The 16200-nt window shown below is 41.5% G+C and overlaps 1 protein-coding gene across 1 annotated transcript in view; it reads left to right on the top strand.

The window, feature by feature from the left end:
- The first annotated feature begins 813 nt into the window (after positions 1 to 813).
- Positions 814 to 16200, top strand: part of fkbp16 (FKBP prolyl isomerase 16) — a 53411-nt gene continuing 38024 nt past the window's right edge. Inside the window, exons 1-3 of the mRNA XM_006628980.3 lie at positions 814 to 1702; positions 2734 to 2903; positions 3928 to 4016. Coding sequence (XP_006629043.2) covers positions 1300 to 1702; positions 2734 to 2903; positions 3928 to 4016 — 662 coding nt within the window. The 5' untranslated portion in view covers positions 814 to 1299. The remainder of the gene's footprint in view (positions 1703 to 2733; positions 2904 to 3927; positions 4017 to 16200) is intronic.

Genomic DNA, 16200 nt, shown 5'->3' with positions numbered 1-16200 from the left:
GTATCTTGTAATCACACAGGGCTTTTGTCAGAGAAAGTATCCGAGACTAGGGGAGCAACAGGCTAAACTGTCAGACGGAGTTAAAAAAAGAAAAAAAAATCACAGTGAAATCATTTTATAAGCAACCCTTCCACAGTAGCAAAGAGCTTAGATCAAAAGTTAGAATGCACAATCCAATTGTGGGTGCCCTGAGCCATTAATGAGTCACTTTTGTGGCCTCGACAGATTGACCGTGGAGACACAAAAGAAGTTATTTTTAATTTCTTTTGAAGGTCATTTCAGTCACTGGTTGACGTACATTTCGAGCAGTGTCGACCGTTAGCAGTTTGAGCCCTTTCAAGCAGCCAGGGCTGAATTTGATCACTTGGCAACAAAAATAAAAGCAACCCAGTCTCGAGAACATGTACCCACATCACACATTCATCTGAAACTCTGGAGACAGGCATGCCCGGCAGTCATACTTCAAACCCTTCCTTTCAACAAGGCATACTCTGGCGGGGGATTAGGGATTAGGAAAACAGAATGGGTTGGCTCATAGCTCTGCCATCTCATTTCACCTGACATAGAAATAGTAAAACTGAATTCTTTGAAAACAAGGGGGGATCTCTTTTAGAGGACAGTGCAAGAATACAGAAAGCAAGCACAGGCACTACACAGTGATAAAAGACTCCACTGAAAGAGCTCATTGGTAGATGGCTGTTGGGAGCAATGCTTCATGGGAATGGCTGATGAGTCATTAAGAAGCTTACAGACATTCTGGCAGATGAGATTTTGCTCTTCTAATCCAGCAGATTATCATCACACTGTCCTACTGACCAGGACTGCTTCGATGTGCAATACTGTTATTTTTTCATTAAAGTCTTTTTTTGTTCTCACATGGAGGTGGAGCCCAGAAAAAAACCCCTGAAAAAAGCGCGATGGGCTGCAGCAGAGAACCTGAGTGAACCCCAGTAGCTCCCAGACGAGTCCCCATCCAACGCCTTCCTTGGCTCTGAGGGGCTCTCTTTCGGCACAGGCAGGGATTTGCAGTGTCTTGGTTGTGATGTAGCTTGGGTTTAATTCAATTAGCATCCATGTGGGCATCTGCTTTAAAAAATACTTCAGGCTGTCAGTCTCATTAGCAGGCGCTGTGCAGCAGGAGCAATTTGTGGATCTGAGGCCACACCGACATTCAAACTTACGTTCATAGCTGAAAAGAAAATCCTTGGGATTTCTGTTGTGCTGCCACGCTTTCAACAGATGGTGTGCCGTGGCAGCTTTCTGAAGTGAGACACAAGGACATCCTCAACCTGTGGGGACATGGAGAGGCCTGAGCTCGGTACAGAGACGGTGGAGACATGTCCTTATGTGGAAGCCTGGAATGGTCTTGAGGAGGGCGACCCACTTCATGAGCCCCCCCAGGCTCACAAGAGCAGGGAGGAAGAGCAAGTTAACAGCGGTGGCAGTGCATTCGGAAGCCTTTGCGTCCCTGGGACAGAGAGTGCAGAGGCTGCTGGCGAGGGGGGCCCAGATGGCAAGAGGAAACTAGAGAAGACGCCCAGTTTCGGGAAGACAGTGCGGTTCCAGTTGCCCCCTAACAGGGAGGTAGATATGACGAGTGTCCCCACTGAAGAAAGCTTCTTCCCCAGGTACGAGCTGCATGAGTGGACCGCTGCTGGATTTGAAGAGTTATTTCTGGATGAGGAGTGGCTGGACATAACAGGTAGGCCTATCCAAATGAAACATACATGCCATAACTTTATAGCTAGATTAGCCGTGCTGCTTCTTTCACTGCACTGCCTATGAAAAACACAGAATTATACCAAAGCAAACCAAAAAATGTATCCTGAAGGATCTGTCAGTTATGCTGGTTTCCAGGCACATTGGTCACTGGAGAGTTGATCTGGGGGTGGGGATGGCCTGCCACTGTTTTTCTAAGGATGCTCCTCCTTCCACAAATTTAGAGTAGAGAGCATTCCATGAAGAGATGGGATACGACTGTTACACTTAAGCCGGCATCACACTACAGGACTCTACACGACTTCTAGTTGGAGAGCATGTCAAATTTAACGACTGCAGTTGCTGAATCTCGCTGGCTTTTCTGTCCTAGCGGGTGTCAAATTATACGACTAGGAATCGCAGGGGGTGACTAATCACACGATTCCCTCACGACCTTTCATCACGGTTCCAAATCTCGTATTGCACTGCGAAAGTACCGCGAGGTTGCCTCATTTTGGCAGCCAATCAACGTGGAGGACGCTGGAATAAGAGGAGGAGCACCACACACAAGGAAACTAACATGGAGAACAAGCAGGTAGTTGTCACCTGCGCTGTAGCCTGCGCTCTCCTTTGTGACGAGAAAAAAAAGAAGAGGACAGGCCGAAAAACTTGGAGTAGACCACATTTGTTTGGTCGTGGTACTTCCGGTTGTTGACTGTCGCAGACACAAGAACTTGCAACTCTCTACGAGAAAATCAAACCAGTTGGATTGTGTCGTAGCGAGTCCCAGCCCTGGGACTACAGTCGTAGGGGCTGTTAAGAGTGCTATGACTGTGTCACACTACACAACTGACGGTAACAGACTCTCTACAACTCGCTGTGATTTTTTTTACGATCATGTAAATGAAGGCCACATCTGAAAATCCTAGGAAAAGTCATGTTGTGTGACGCCGGCATTAGTGAGCAACAGCTACTCTCTGTATAGTAGTTTAAGAAGCGTGGGCGGCCTGACACCCCACCCTGCTCTCTGTGCAGAAGAGGGGTTCCTGAGGAAGAGAGTGCTACAGCCTGGGCAGGAGCAGGCTGCCAGCCCAAGCTGGGGTCAGGAGGTCACTGTGAAGCTTCAAGGGGTGCTGGAAGATGGCACGGTGGTGGAGAAGGACCCCAGGCTGACCTTTGTTATAGGGGAGGGCGATGTCAACCAGGTGGGCTGCTCCATCCACAACACACCCGCATGTGTGCAACACTTTTCCTCTGTACATTTTCTCCTTTGTTTCTCAAAGATCACAGTAACTAGAGCAATCTGCGCCGTGACATTGTTAAGTGACAAATAAAAGCCCTTGGTCCCTTCTAGGCTGCAAATGCTTTTTTTTGCCTAAAATGGCACCTTTGTACTTACTTTCAGTTCATGTGAGGCAAACTTTGCTCTTGTGCAAAACAAACTTGAGTGAATGCTGTGGAATTGGCCAGCTAGAGAAACAATTATCAATGCCAGAGAAAAACAAATAATTGTTAGGGTGAATGTTTTCCAATTAATGTTTGAAATGCGATAAAGAGAAACAATTATATTCTCTTGTTTTTGATAAAGTCGTAGAATTTCAATGGGCCTTGCAAGTCCTTGATCTGAGATTAGTTTATGCAGAAGCAGCATCTGCTCTTGTCTGAAAGAAATATAAGGGTTACACTAACACAGATAACCACTTACGATTTTACTTCATTTGTTTCAAATTAGATTTGTGAGATTTGTTTCAATGTTTTTTCTCTGCAAACAGGAAAATGATTTTTCGAAAGATTTTGAAAAAGAAAAATGATATTTTGAACAGCAGACAATGAAACAAGATGTTAACTAGAAATGGAGAAGGGAAAAGTATTTTTTTGTCACAGTTATGATTTGTACAATCAAACTTCATTACAAATAATTCCAAGAGTGTTTCACCAAAGGATGATTGTTTCCACTTCAAAAAGCGAATTAAAGAATCCCATTACTGTGACAAAGACCGTCTGCACTGACACTCTGCTGGAAAAAAATGAAGGTCACGCCAGTATCATTGTGAATGACCCAGGGCTTTATTACTGTACAATTTGTAAGACAAATACTACACTGGTTAAAAGATTTACAGAATTGTATATAGATCTACAGTCTCTTTTAAAATGATTTGCCAGTTATTTAAATTATTTAGTAATTGTGAACAGCTGTGTTATAAAGAATTCTTTTCTCTTTGCTAATAGGCTCTGGAACTCTGTGCCCCTTCAATGCAGTTGGATGAGATTGCATTACTGATCACCGACTCACAGTATGCTTATGGCCAACGAGGAAGGTATGAGATCTGTCGTGGGTGCAACACATATGCTGTACATTTTGGGCTCTGTGAGGGAAGTGCTGAAGGACAATACATAAGCCGATAAAATCCTATTTTGTTATCTCACAGACTGCAAAGCTGGGTAGATGGCTGGCAAAGATGTTGTTAGTTCTTTTTCCTATAGCAATCTATGTAGTACAGTCTCTGCATTTATGTGGCTCTTAGGCAGTGGGTGGTCTTCTAGATTGCTTCCCATTTTATGTCATCTTAACCACAGACTAGACAAATTAGGACAAGTTAAAAAAAACAGGAGTAAAATATAATATATTCCTCACGATTATCATGTTTATGGTCCTTGCTGAATTGAAGGAAGCCGTGCTCATAATAAATGTTCAACCAAATCACTCCACTTCAAGTGGACAGAATGGAAAGTATAATCTTTCCACAGAGGCCAGTTTTGAATTTGCTGTGAGAGATATTAGTATATCTTGGGTTATCGCACTTGGAGTGATTCAGCAGTTTGAGTCTGTTTAAAAACACAAAACTAATAAGAAGATAGAAAAACGCAAAGCAATCTCAAAAAGAGAAGATGGGTTGCTTACAACTGTAAAAAAACCTGAATCCTCATGTCTGGTGGCACCACAACTGTTTAGTGCACAGCTTCTGTTTGCTCCTCTGTGCAATCATGAATCAAGGAAGGCCTGATATGATGGCAGTACAAAAGAGCTTGGGCTGTTCATCAGCCCCATTTTAAAAAAGTAATCTGACATCTTCTCACTGGGGAACAAAGTCCTTTTGTACCTGTTGGTCACTGGGAGCACTCCCATCGTCAGCATTGCAGTTAATGAAGCATGAACATGTGGCAGATGGCAGCTTTAAAACTTATTCAGGGATTCCAAATCCTGAAACACTAATCAGACACTTTAATTATAGTTAATGAGTTTTGTTTTACAAACCAGAATCAATTAAAAGGCCACTGGCTTCACATGTATAAATAATTCCATCCTCAGATTGTTATTAACAGCCGGTCTTCAGGATAAGATTGCGCTGCTTGAAATTACACACTTTTTTAATATATAGCAAAAACATCAAAACAGGTTAACACTTTATTGTAAGAGAATTGATGAGGGGACATGATATAATTAAACAGAGAACAGTTTAGGATTTGAATATACACCGATTTTACATTAATTCTGTAAAGCACAAAGTGTTACTTCAAGCATAATGAGCTTGGAATCAAATACTTTTTTTCAAAGAAGATAAATTATTAATGGGATCACCATTGTTATGTGTTTTGAGACATCTAAACTTCAAAGCTCTGCAGAGCAGTTGTTGCACAGGGTTATTTCCTTCACAGCTTTAAAGAGAGTTCTCCTGAGGACAATCTTCACATTACTGGATTGCAAGTTGAGAATGTCATTGCCTGCAAGTTGCTGATAAATTCCCAGCAATGCATTAGGGTTAGAGGTTAGCTTGTATTGTGCATGGACGGATGTTTTAAGAAGAGTGCTGTAATTTGGTTCTTTCAGTCAGTTTGTTTCCAGCAAAGTGAAGCAAGAGTGAAGCATCGTAGAGTGTGCTCCAAACTCGACACTCTGAATCTCTTTCATTATTACAACAGATAGATCGTCTTTCTCCTGACTATTTAGAAGGTGAACAAAATAGCACACTCTGATGGTCTGTGGTCGGTCTGTTGGGTGTTCACAGTGTGCTCTGTCTGCACACACTGATCCAAATTTCATAAACCTCTGTGTCACTGTGCTGTGCAAAGCTCTGCATGTTGCAACACGCATGCCGGTATGCTTATGCCTTTGGTTTTTTAGGAGAGCAAACCAGAATAAGCTACTTCCAAGAATAAGTATTTTCTTTGGAGCCGTATTGTTCAGTCAGGGCCAATACATTAGGAGGAAGGAGCAATCAGCTCAACATCTGTCCGGTACTGGCTGAGCACGTTCAGAGCTTGGAGACGATCAAGCAGTGGCTGGCAGCATGGGGGAAACAGGAACTGGTGTCGAAACACCTCGTGTTGCTTAACAGAAACCTTCAAAGTGATCCAAAAATGTCTTCAGTCTTAAATTATAGCAAATGCATCCTCCAGATACATGGCCACTCTTACAAAATTTGCTCCAGTTACTGTCACATACTGTACGTTGCTACGTTTACCATGTTAATACCACTTGCACCACAGCAAGCCAAAACTCCTTATGCTATCCCATGTTGCACCTCTAATGAATTATAAATCAGTGCCCCTTACTCTGTGCGAAAGCAGACTTTTGTAAGAGTGTCCTGGTGTATTTGAGCAGGTTTCCCATATTCCCCCGTTGATTGCTCTGCGTGCGGGGCTGTAGAGGTGTTTATGTGGTGCGAGCGAGTGCTGTGTTGCTGTAGCCTCTCATGTGAATGGGCACCCGGCAGGAAGGCAGGGAGGATGCTGAGCTAATGGCAGCCAAGTCGGTGATCATTAGGACTGTGTATTGTTGGGCTGAATATAGATTTCCTCTTGAGAGAGTCCCCCACAGCTCTGCAGTGGGGTTTTATAAAGGTGGCAGACTACGCTGCTGTATGACTTACTGCTCTGATTGTAACTAGAGGTGGATTAAAAACTTTACTTTCTTCAAACAGTACTAATATCCACCATTATGTCCATTAATGTAATTCCATTGCTCGTTTGTACACAGGTGATACACATTCATGCATATAGCTTAATGAAAAAAACACATCCGCCTCACAGGGTCTTCCGAACAGGACAAGAGCAATAGACCTGCATATTCTGTTCATCATCTTCTGCAGCCACTGAAGGGAGCAAAGATCCAGAATAATCCACAGTCACAGCGCGTTGCAAGATACAACAAACCTCTGGTTTGAATGATAAAACTCTGCAAACAATGCAGCACATAGACTAAGAAAACTTTGCAGGCTTAGTTTATATGTGCTGTATGTTTATGGAAATCTTACTAGGTTACTAATACATAAATATGTTTAAACGACTGCAACAAAACACACATTTTTTTAATGGAACCAGACAGTGATGGCCTAGCTCAGCAGTGAAATGACAGAGAAAGAAAGTAATTTTGTCTCTCGGCGGTAGCTTGTTGAGGTATAAATTGAGCTCTGCTGGTTGCTGAATTTGATGGCTGCTCTGCGCAGTGCCCATCTGAGCCGCCAGCACTGTGCCCAAGTCATCTTTCTGATGGGAGGGAGCACCTACTGTAGGTTGTTGCTCATCTCTTTGGCAATGAAAAAGTAATATCCAGACATGTTCTGAGATATATTTCCAATATTGACATTTGACTGAGAGCCACAAACAAAAACATTGCTATGAATAAATTCAAGTTCACTATAAATTGAATTAGAATTTTTCCTCTTTTTTGTATAGAAATAAGGAAGAGAGGAGTTCTAAAAGACAACTCTCCATTGTTTCGCGCAAAGATTTCCAATAATCCTAAAAACCATAGCAATTACTGGAAAAGCAAAATCAGGATCCCTTAACTGTGACTTAATTATAAATCACTGCCATCCAGAGCATTTGAAACTCCTGGAATTTTCTGGCCTGAGTTCTCTAACACCACCAAGTCTCTCTCTCTCTAGTCTGTACAATCGTATACGGCTAGGGCAGGTAATTTCAGCGTCATTTTGCTTAATTTTCCAAGTGTCATTTTAAACATTTGATGGTGCATATCACACAAATCACATTGCAGGCATGCAGATGGTGAACTATTTTTTTGGAATATTAGAGGCAAAACCTTGAAAGACTTTATTCTGCTGAAGTGTGACCTAAACCTTCTAAAGCAACATTACATATAGCAACATAATATATTATTCAAGACAGTAAAAACACAGGAAAGCATGCCAAAGCAATATGCCAGAAAAAGAGACTTAAATCATATACTGCCTATGGCAGGGGTGGGAGGCTAAATTCTTAGAAGGCCTCAAGGCTTTATTAGTTTCTGTTCCAACTTAAGCTCTCAATTAACCAATCTGCTTATTAGCCAAACAAGGACTATTTCATCTTGTTGTTTTTCAAGGTCCTCTGAAGCTCCTGATTTATTTAATGATGTATTTGTCTGTCAATAACTATAACAAATTTCAGGCCTCGACAGAAGAATTGATTTTTACTTTCATTTACTCAAGTATTTCCCATTAATTATTGACACAAAAGCCAACAACTCTGACATCTCTCTAGCACCTGGGATTGAGAACAGCAGGATTTTCATTTGCTTTTTGCTCAGGATTGTCTCCGATTTCCTAAAGCAGCTGTAGAGGTTTAATGGTGTAAATCTAGCAAGGGACAGCAGAAATAAGAAAGACAATCTGAGTGGATTTGTTTTACCACTTAAACATAATTAAAGAGAATTATCAATACATTACCTGACATGTGTAAAATAGAGCACATTTTAAGCTTTGGAAGTCAACCATTAGGCCTTCAGCTTCCTGAATAAATGACTAGAAATTATGTTTACCACGAAAATAAAACTGAACAGCGTCATTTATGATTATTAATCACATCTGCTAACTGAAATGTGAGGATTTATCTACTGTATGAGCAAGGTCTTCCATTATGAGAGCTTGACCAACTTTATGGTAATAACATTAATCTTCTTTATTTTTAATATTTGTGCCTGTGTATTTATACACCATGGTGTGCACTATACTGCACCATATTGTGGTCTCATGGTATCATGTTTCACCACATTTTGTATGCTTAACGTGTATTTACAATGCATTCTCTGTGTTTTATTGCCTTCCACTCTGCTTTTACTGTGGTATTCCATGGTACTTCTACAGTGGACATAAAGGTACTGATACACCTTCATCATACAGACTGGAAAAGGCAATATTATGATGCAGAGGTGCCCAAGTGAACTGTTACACCGCAAAATAGTAAAGTGAGAAAAACAAATAACACCCAAGCTCTGCATTCCGCATTTCAAAGAGCAAACCATTCCACCCTCTCGATGATTTAGCTGATATAACTTGTAAAAAGAGGCCCCTTGTCAAGAGGGACACTTGGGCAATGGCGTATGACTGCAGCAGGCACAGCTCTGTCAAGAAGACCATGGAAAGGCTCAGGAAAGAGAGCGTTCAGTTGTGGGAGAACAATCCAAATCCCCTTGCTCGGATCTGGTCAGAGAATTCCGAGAATCAAGTGTATCTCTCTTGGTAGTTTTCATGCTGTCTCTTGTGGTCTTAAATAATCATAAAATATCCCCACTACTCTGCTGTGTTTCAAATGTTGCAATTCTCTGCCCTGCTGTAGCAAATGTTATCAATGAATTATTAGAGTCTGGTTCCCTCAACCCCTACAAGCAGACTTCAGACCCTGCTCCCTCTCCTTACTCCTACTCAGTAATTGGCATGCAATCTAACTTTGCATTGTTGGCAAAGTTCCTAGAATGGGCTGGTGCCGTTCATGTGCATGCTCACTTATCTGCAAATAAGCACATATAATAAATCTTTTTCAGATCAGGACCTTAGTGTTGCCTTTGATATGTTTTTATTCCATACTGCTGAATAGATTTGAGTGGGTTGTTATGATTACTGATCTGCTTGGTTATGATTAAAATCGGATACAAAAAACTGTTCCAATCATCTGCTGTTCCTTGGTTACATATGGTGTCCTACAAGACTTCGGTCTTTGCCTATTTCTTTTTCATATCTATATGTTATATGGGTCATTTTTTGGAAGGTATGTCATCACATATAATTTCTATTCTGATAACACCTTAACATACAAAAATGGATGCAACTAAACCTTTTACATCTGAATTCTAACAAGACCACTTATACTAACGGTCTCTCCTTATCAATTGGTCCTCACTTTCACTGTTGATGGTTCTGGAAAAAGTCCAAGCAGTCTGGTCAGGCATTGTGGGCTTGATTTTGACTCACGTCCTGTATTATAAGTTCAGTTTTGTGAGGAAGTCCTTTGTTCATCTGTGTAACACTGAGAGTAACTGCTTGCATCTCTCCCAGTCTGCTACCGAAAAGAAACTGTGTGTTGTTGTTTTTTCCACATATGTTCTTAACAAGTTGTAGCATGTTCAGTACACAGAATCTGGGATTTCAGGCCAAATGTGTATGAGCATATATCACCTGTTTAAGATTGCTTACACTGGTTTCTTCTGGATTTCAGAATTAAAAAAAAGCAGAGCAGCTCCTGGCAATACCACGTGCACTGTTAATGCCCTATTCACCTACCTGTCTGTGATGAAGTGACGTCACACATCTTCATCGCATGATCTCATATCAGATCTCTGATAAGATCTCTCATAATCTCTCTCACATAGTCATCACTCATGTGCCCGTTCTTTATTACCGTCATTCCAGAAAATATGCAATGGATGCATATTATATTATGTTGTACTTATATTTTACTTATTATTGTTTGAAAAAATGTATAAGTAGTTTCATTTGTGTAATGCCTGTTGTGGCTACACAGCGCTGTCCTTGTCTCCAGTCTAGTCCTCCATTTCAGGTCAGGTCACAGACCCTGACTCACCTGTGGTTTAAATGGAGAATCACCTGTCTCTCATGATCTGTGGAATCTGGCACACACAGCGCAACGGTCAGTTAGTCTTTGTGTCTTATTGGCAATCCGGTCTGTGTGCTATTTTCAGTGTACTCTGCTAATTTGTGTAATCTTGTCTCTTTTGTCTGATTGCTTTATTGTCCAGTGCCTTGAAACTCATGCACTCTGAAAAGAGCTACAGTATATAAGACAGGGTATTATCATAAACAGACGTGAACTTGAAACATTTCAAGTCTACCTGAAACATGATAGAAATAGTATCCACAAGGGCTAGAATAAGAGATACAAACTCCCCGAGAGTCTTGCTTCGCGTCCTGAAATGAAGATGGAAACACAATGACAGGGATCCTGACAGGTTGACATCTTGGGGCATCTCCACTCAAAGGCCTCCCTAGAGCTCATACATATGAATGCCTGCCGCTGAATAGAACAAATACTGTACAGTAGTTATAATACTCTGGCTGTCACTGCAGATTGGGAGCCTGACACTGGAGTTATAAAGTCTGAAAAGAGTCAATAAAGTTGTCTTGTGTCTTTCAAAGGCCAACTTTGATATTCCTGAATCAGCTTCTTCAAACACACAGAAAAGGGGTTGCATTAAGGTAACGTAGGAGAGGTTATAAAGGAGAGGAGACCATTTGGCCTCACTAACTTGTTCGGTTGCTAATAGCTAATTATCTAATATGTTTTGGAGGGTGGGCACGACTCTTTTTGAAGATCTACAATTGGCAAACCTCCCGTCTTGGGCTAAAAAGTAAAGCATCGCCACCATCAGAAATACTTTTTTCTAAAAACAGAAAACATACTTTACAGATTTATGTACTGAAAGGGAAAAATCAGTTTTAATGTGTTAGTCAAGAGAAGACCTTAATATCTGTAATGCAATGTTTCATGAACTGTTGGTGAACTTGTGACAACAAAAGATGACAAGTGGATTTTTTTAAACTGGTTATCTTGTAGGATGAACCTTAAGAAGCTAAATTAACAAAAACATCTAAAACTCTGTTTTAAAGATTTTTTAGAGGTTATAGTTTGTCTGTTTGCTTCAACTGCGATTACACACTTTGGGATCACTCAAAGACTTTCAAGCACAGTCATTTCACTTTTTCAAGATTTAGGGTCTTGATTTTAAAAACGTTGCATGGAAATCATCCTCCAAGAAGTGAACGAGCTCTTCTGTAGGCTCAGGCATTAATCTTTCCTCAAGACTTTCTGAAAATGAAGACTATCACATCAAAAACTGAAGAGTTTCTATCCAAATTATAACCATTTTTCTAAATAAAGGCATGTTCTTGCAGAACACTCAACTCTTTTCTGAATCTGTCACATTGCTCATGAACATGCATTTTTCTCCTGCTAATCCCATTGCAAAATATGTATTCACTGCAAAAAGCAAAAGAGAGAAAAGAAATTGCATGCAGCTGCTCTTAGTAGAAGATAAGTGTTGAGGTTGGAAAAGATTTTTAAGAAAGATTGCCTCTTGTCTGCTTGATGTGGCACATTCATATTTAGAGAAACAAACTTAACAAAACTGATACACAGCTCAGGCCAAATATTTAAAAGCAGAGTTCTAAATGAATAAAAATACAACAGCACAATGATCCAAAGCACACTTATAATTGTGGAGAGAATTTAGGGAAAGAGGGTTTCTTACAACTTGCTTGACTACCCCAGTCTCAGCACCTGTCGCCTATTGATCTGTTCTGAGAGGAGTGAGATAGAAAAGCTAAATAGCTAGAGCCCAGGAATACACAGGTAAAATCAGAGCACCTTTAAAACATTATTACTTGAACGGTTTGAATATACAAAGTAGTTATTAGAGGAAAAGAATGTTCAGACTGGTAGTTTGGAGACTAAATCAAGTCACTTTTTTATATTTTCTTGCTCATTTAAAATGTTTGTTCAACCACTAAATACCACATGCTGGGCTTGGAAATCAATCTTTGTTATTTTAAATTTTGATTCATAACTGCCTTTAAACCTCTGGCCAGTTTTGCACAGCAGATTGGCAATCGCAGTTTCTGCGTTAGATAAATAACCAGCATGTGCCCAGAACCTTCCCAATTCCTGGATAGAAACTTTATTCAACAATGTGACCTGTAACAAACCCCAGGCAGAAAGATAAAGCCACATGAAGTAAGCCTCCGTGTTTAAGAAACAACTATTTTAAAGCAAAATAACACTGTAAAAGTATTGCAGAAACAGAATACAGAAAGTGTAGTGAATCGAGCCAAAATAAAACTGGAAAAATAAGAAGAACAAAAAGTGCCAAAACCAGGGCATTGTTAAAGTGCTTTGAACTGCTTATTTGGTTAAACAAAAAACCCAACAGGGGAAATATTTTACTGTGGCAGGTCTGGTTAGCATACTACTGGGCACAGGACATTGCTTAAAGTACACACGGATATAGGCAGCCATTCAAATGTTTAGCATTTGCACAGGCTAAACAGCCTTATCGGCCATCAGCCAGTGGCCAGCTTGCTAGGCGATGAGAAGATTGCACCACTCTTTGCACCACTCTTTGCAAAGGCAGGTATGGAGGTGGAAACAAGATCATGTTGCTGCCAAACCTTCTGACAGCAGCACAGCTTGCACTCATCCCAAGGCTTTGTGCCTTCTGCACATGCTTAATGCCACGTTTTTCACGAGGGAACTTAGTGGACATGAATTGGAAGTATATCCAATAGATCAAAAAACAATACAGGAATCTTCGATTAATATGCTTCAGGAGAGGAGTCTTGTATTACAAATAAGGACAGAAAAGTGTAGAAAATACAGTATTGTGCTATAGGTCGTTGTGAACGACCACATTTTCAAATTCTCTGACTTTTGCTAAATTGGTTTAACAGGCTGTATTGTGTTGTACTGGGACTAACCCATCTCATTTTAGTAACATTAGATAAAACCTGTAGCTGTAAGAGTCCACACACCTGTAACCTATGAAATGTCTGTAACACACCAACCTGCACAGAACAAAAATGAACTGGCTGACATGGAAGAGTGTGTAAACATGCCATGTGGTGACTTTAATAGAATCATCTGCCATGGTGTGGTCTCTGACACTCCGTACTGCGTGTGAAACAGACGTGTGAAATGAGACATGGAAACATGTGGGCGTCATCACCATTGATAGAAATCCTGGCTCATCAAGCCCAACAATTAGGAGAACAAGTCTTTCATGCAGAAAGATGAGTCTACGTGCTGCGTGATCAGTGTTCTCTTGGCTTGAGCTGGGACGCTGGAGTGAGTCACTTCTCTACTTGGGTTTTGGACTAACCCATAATTAAATGCAGGATTCAATTAAGTCATTAAGGTTGAATTAAATAAGGGTTTTACCAAAGTTCTGCAATGAATGTGCAACATGATTGATGTCTCAAGGTTGCCTGTTTGGGCACTACAGTATATCATCTTGGAATGAACATCAGGCTCAGTGCAACATCTGGCCATCAGCTTGCTTTCTGCTAACAAGAGCATCACAACTAGGCAAGTTTTTCCTTCTCCAGCAAGTATTTACGTCAACTGGTATCACTAGAATCATTTTCTGTGATGTGAGTCATTTTTCCCACACTGATCGTATTTGTGTTTCTCAAGCTGGTCTTAGGATCATGTCCTAAACAAACATACACTTGGAGAGGTTGCGCAAAACACCTCAACAGGCAAGCTTGGTACTCTCCATCATTTTCAATTAGAAGAAAATCGAACAGGTAGAAGAAAAATGCTCACTTAAGGGTCGGTCAATGTGTGTTCACTTTAAAAACTACAACTGCCTTTGCAGACTAGGGAATATCCAGGGAAAGTAATAAACAGTGTGTGCTTAGTTAAGTATCCTGACTCCAGGGAACAGGGGGTGCGTGCAGAATACCTCAGAAGTGCTTTTATGAGCTTCTGCTCTTCACTCCGATTATGCCCAACACATAAAAAATGAGCAGCAGTAAAATATGGCTGATAATAATGGCAGTGACAGACTGGTGATATGTTGTTTTGCCCTGAAGCCAACTTCAATTCAGTCACGGGAGAGTTGGTGTGGTGGTGTTGTGTTTTTCCATTATAAGCAACAAAATTGTGCTTGCTGGTCTGAAACATTGCACATTTCAAAAGCCAAGAACCTAGTATTACTGAAGCTGGTGCCTAAGGTGAGGTGACAGACGACTCTCCCAAATTAAATTTTTTGATGCACAGTAGCTGAGAATCTGCTTAGAATAGGCAGAGTGGCACATAAGTTAGTTTAAAAACAGAGGCAACTTTGTTCCCATGTGTTGCAGTAAATGGTTCCAGGCAAAACAACGTCCACAAAGAACTAGAGAAGGATATACTGTAGTTCCTGCTTGTGTCCACTCCTTCAGCACACTGACATTGACAGTATAGGTTATCCAAGAGATAACACTACGCGTAGACGGTAAGTAGTGTATCTTCCGCTGTCACGATATTAGTTCCCCCTTCTTAAGGGTGCTCCAGCCCTATCACTCAAGACTTTATTCTATGCACCTGCTCCCTATTCCCAGCCCACCTTAAAAGCCAGGCGCTGACGCTCATCCGGGCTCTGCATCTGATTTCCATATCGTGCGAGTACGGGACCTGGAAGCGCCTGGTCCCGTTAAGGTTTTAACCTCCGTTCCCCGTCCGCCGGTTCCGACCCGGCCTTCGTGGTTTTAATTCCGAGTTCTGATGGATCTGCTGGTTTTGGACTTACCCTTGTGTTTTGGATATTCCCTAAGGACTACTCTCGGATTGTTCGCCTCGGCCACACCTCCCCCGTGCACCAGCGCACCTTGGACACGCCCCCCTGTCTTCAGCCCCGTTTTCCTGCATGACGTTTCCCCAGTGTTTCCCCACTCCGTCGGACTGTGTCGTCCGCATAGGGTCCGGAAAGAACTGTTCGTTACATCCGCAGAATGTGAGTCGAGTTCCGTGTAGGTCATGGACTATTTAAGATGAACCACTTATATCTTGATTGAAGAGCCATGTGACTGTGCATCTCTCCATCATTTTCCCCATTCTTTATACGCAAACAACATTCTTACTCTGTCAATAGAGGCAAATCCAGCAGCTTCACTTTCGACAATATAAGCATGCAATAATACAATACAAATACAGCAAGCAGATGGAAAAATCCAACTCAATCTTCAAAATTCTCAACAGTTGGTGTTCTATTCTCAACAGTTGGTGAAATGCATTTTTACTGCTAGTGTTTTTTTAAGGCCTTCTTCGTGGCCTCATTACATTCCCATAGCTATCTCTGTGCCCCCTGCCAAAAGCCGGCTGTGTGAGGGAGAAGCGTGTGTCACCCCGATGAGACACAGCTTGTGTGGGCAACATCCCGAGACACTGCCAGCGGCTCCTCCTGTCATGGCCATGGCTCTGAACCTAAGCAGAGAAGTCGTTAGAAAAAGTAGTGTAATCGAGGTGCAGAAATGTACCCTTTGCTATAATTAAATCTGCTTTCACTAGGAATGACAATGCCCGATCTCAAAGCTTGACGAACTATTGTGGAGCGAATGTTTGGCTTAACCCACTTGGCTGAGGGCCGTCCTCCTGGCCATAGGACGAGGAGGCCAGGACCCCTCCGCAAGGTAACCAAGGGGTCGCAGAGGTGGAGTTGGGTTGGAGGTGGGATGCAAAAGTAGCACACGAGAGAGAGAGAGATCACATTTGGTATTTATAGCATTTGGTGGA

The sequence above is a fragment of the Lepisosteus oculatus genome, chromosome 5 (genome assembly GCF_040954835.1).
Source record: "Lepisosteus oculatus isolate fLepOcu1 chromosome 5, fLepOcu1.hap2, whole genome shotgun sequence".
Taxonomy (NCBI): domain Eukaryota; kingdom Metazoa; phylum Chordata; class Actinopteri; order Semionotiformes; family Lepisosteidae; genus Lepisosteus; species Lepisosteus oculatus.
Note: the sequence above shows the minus strand (reverse complement) of the source record. Positions and strands in the feature narration are given on the sequence as shown.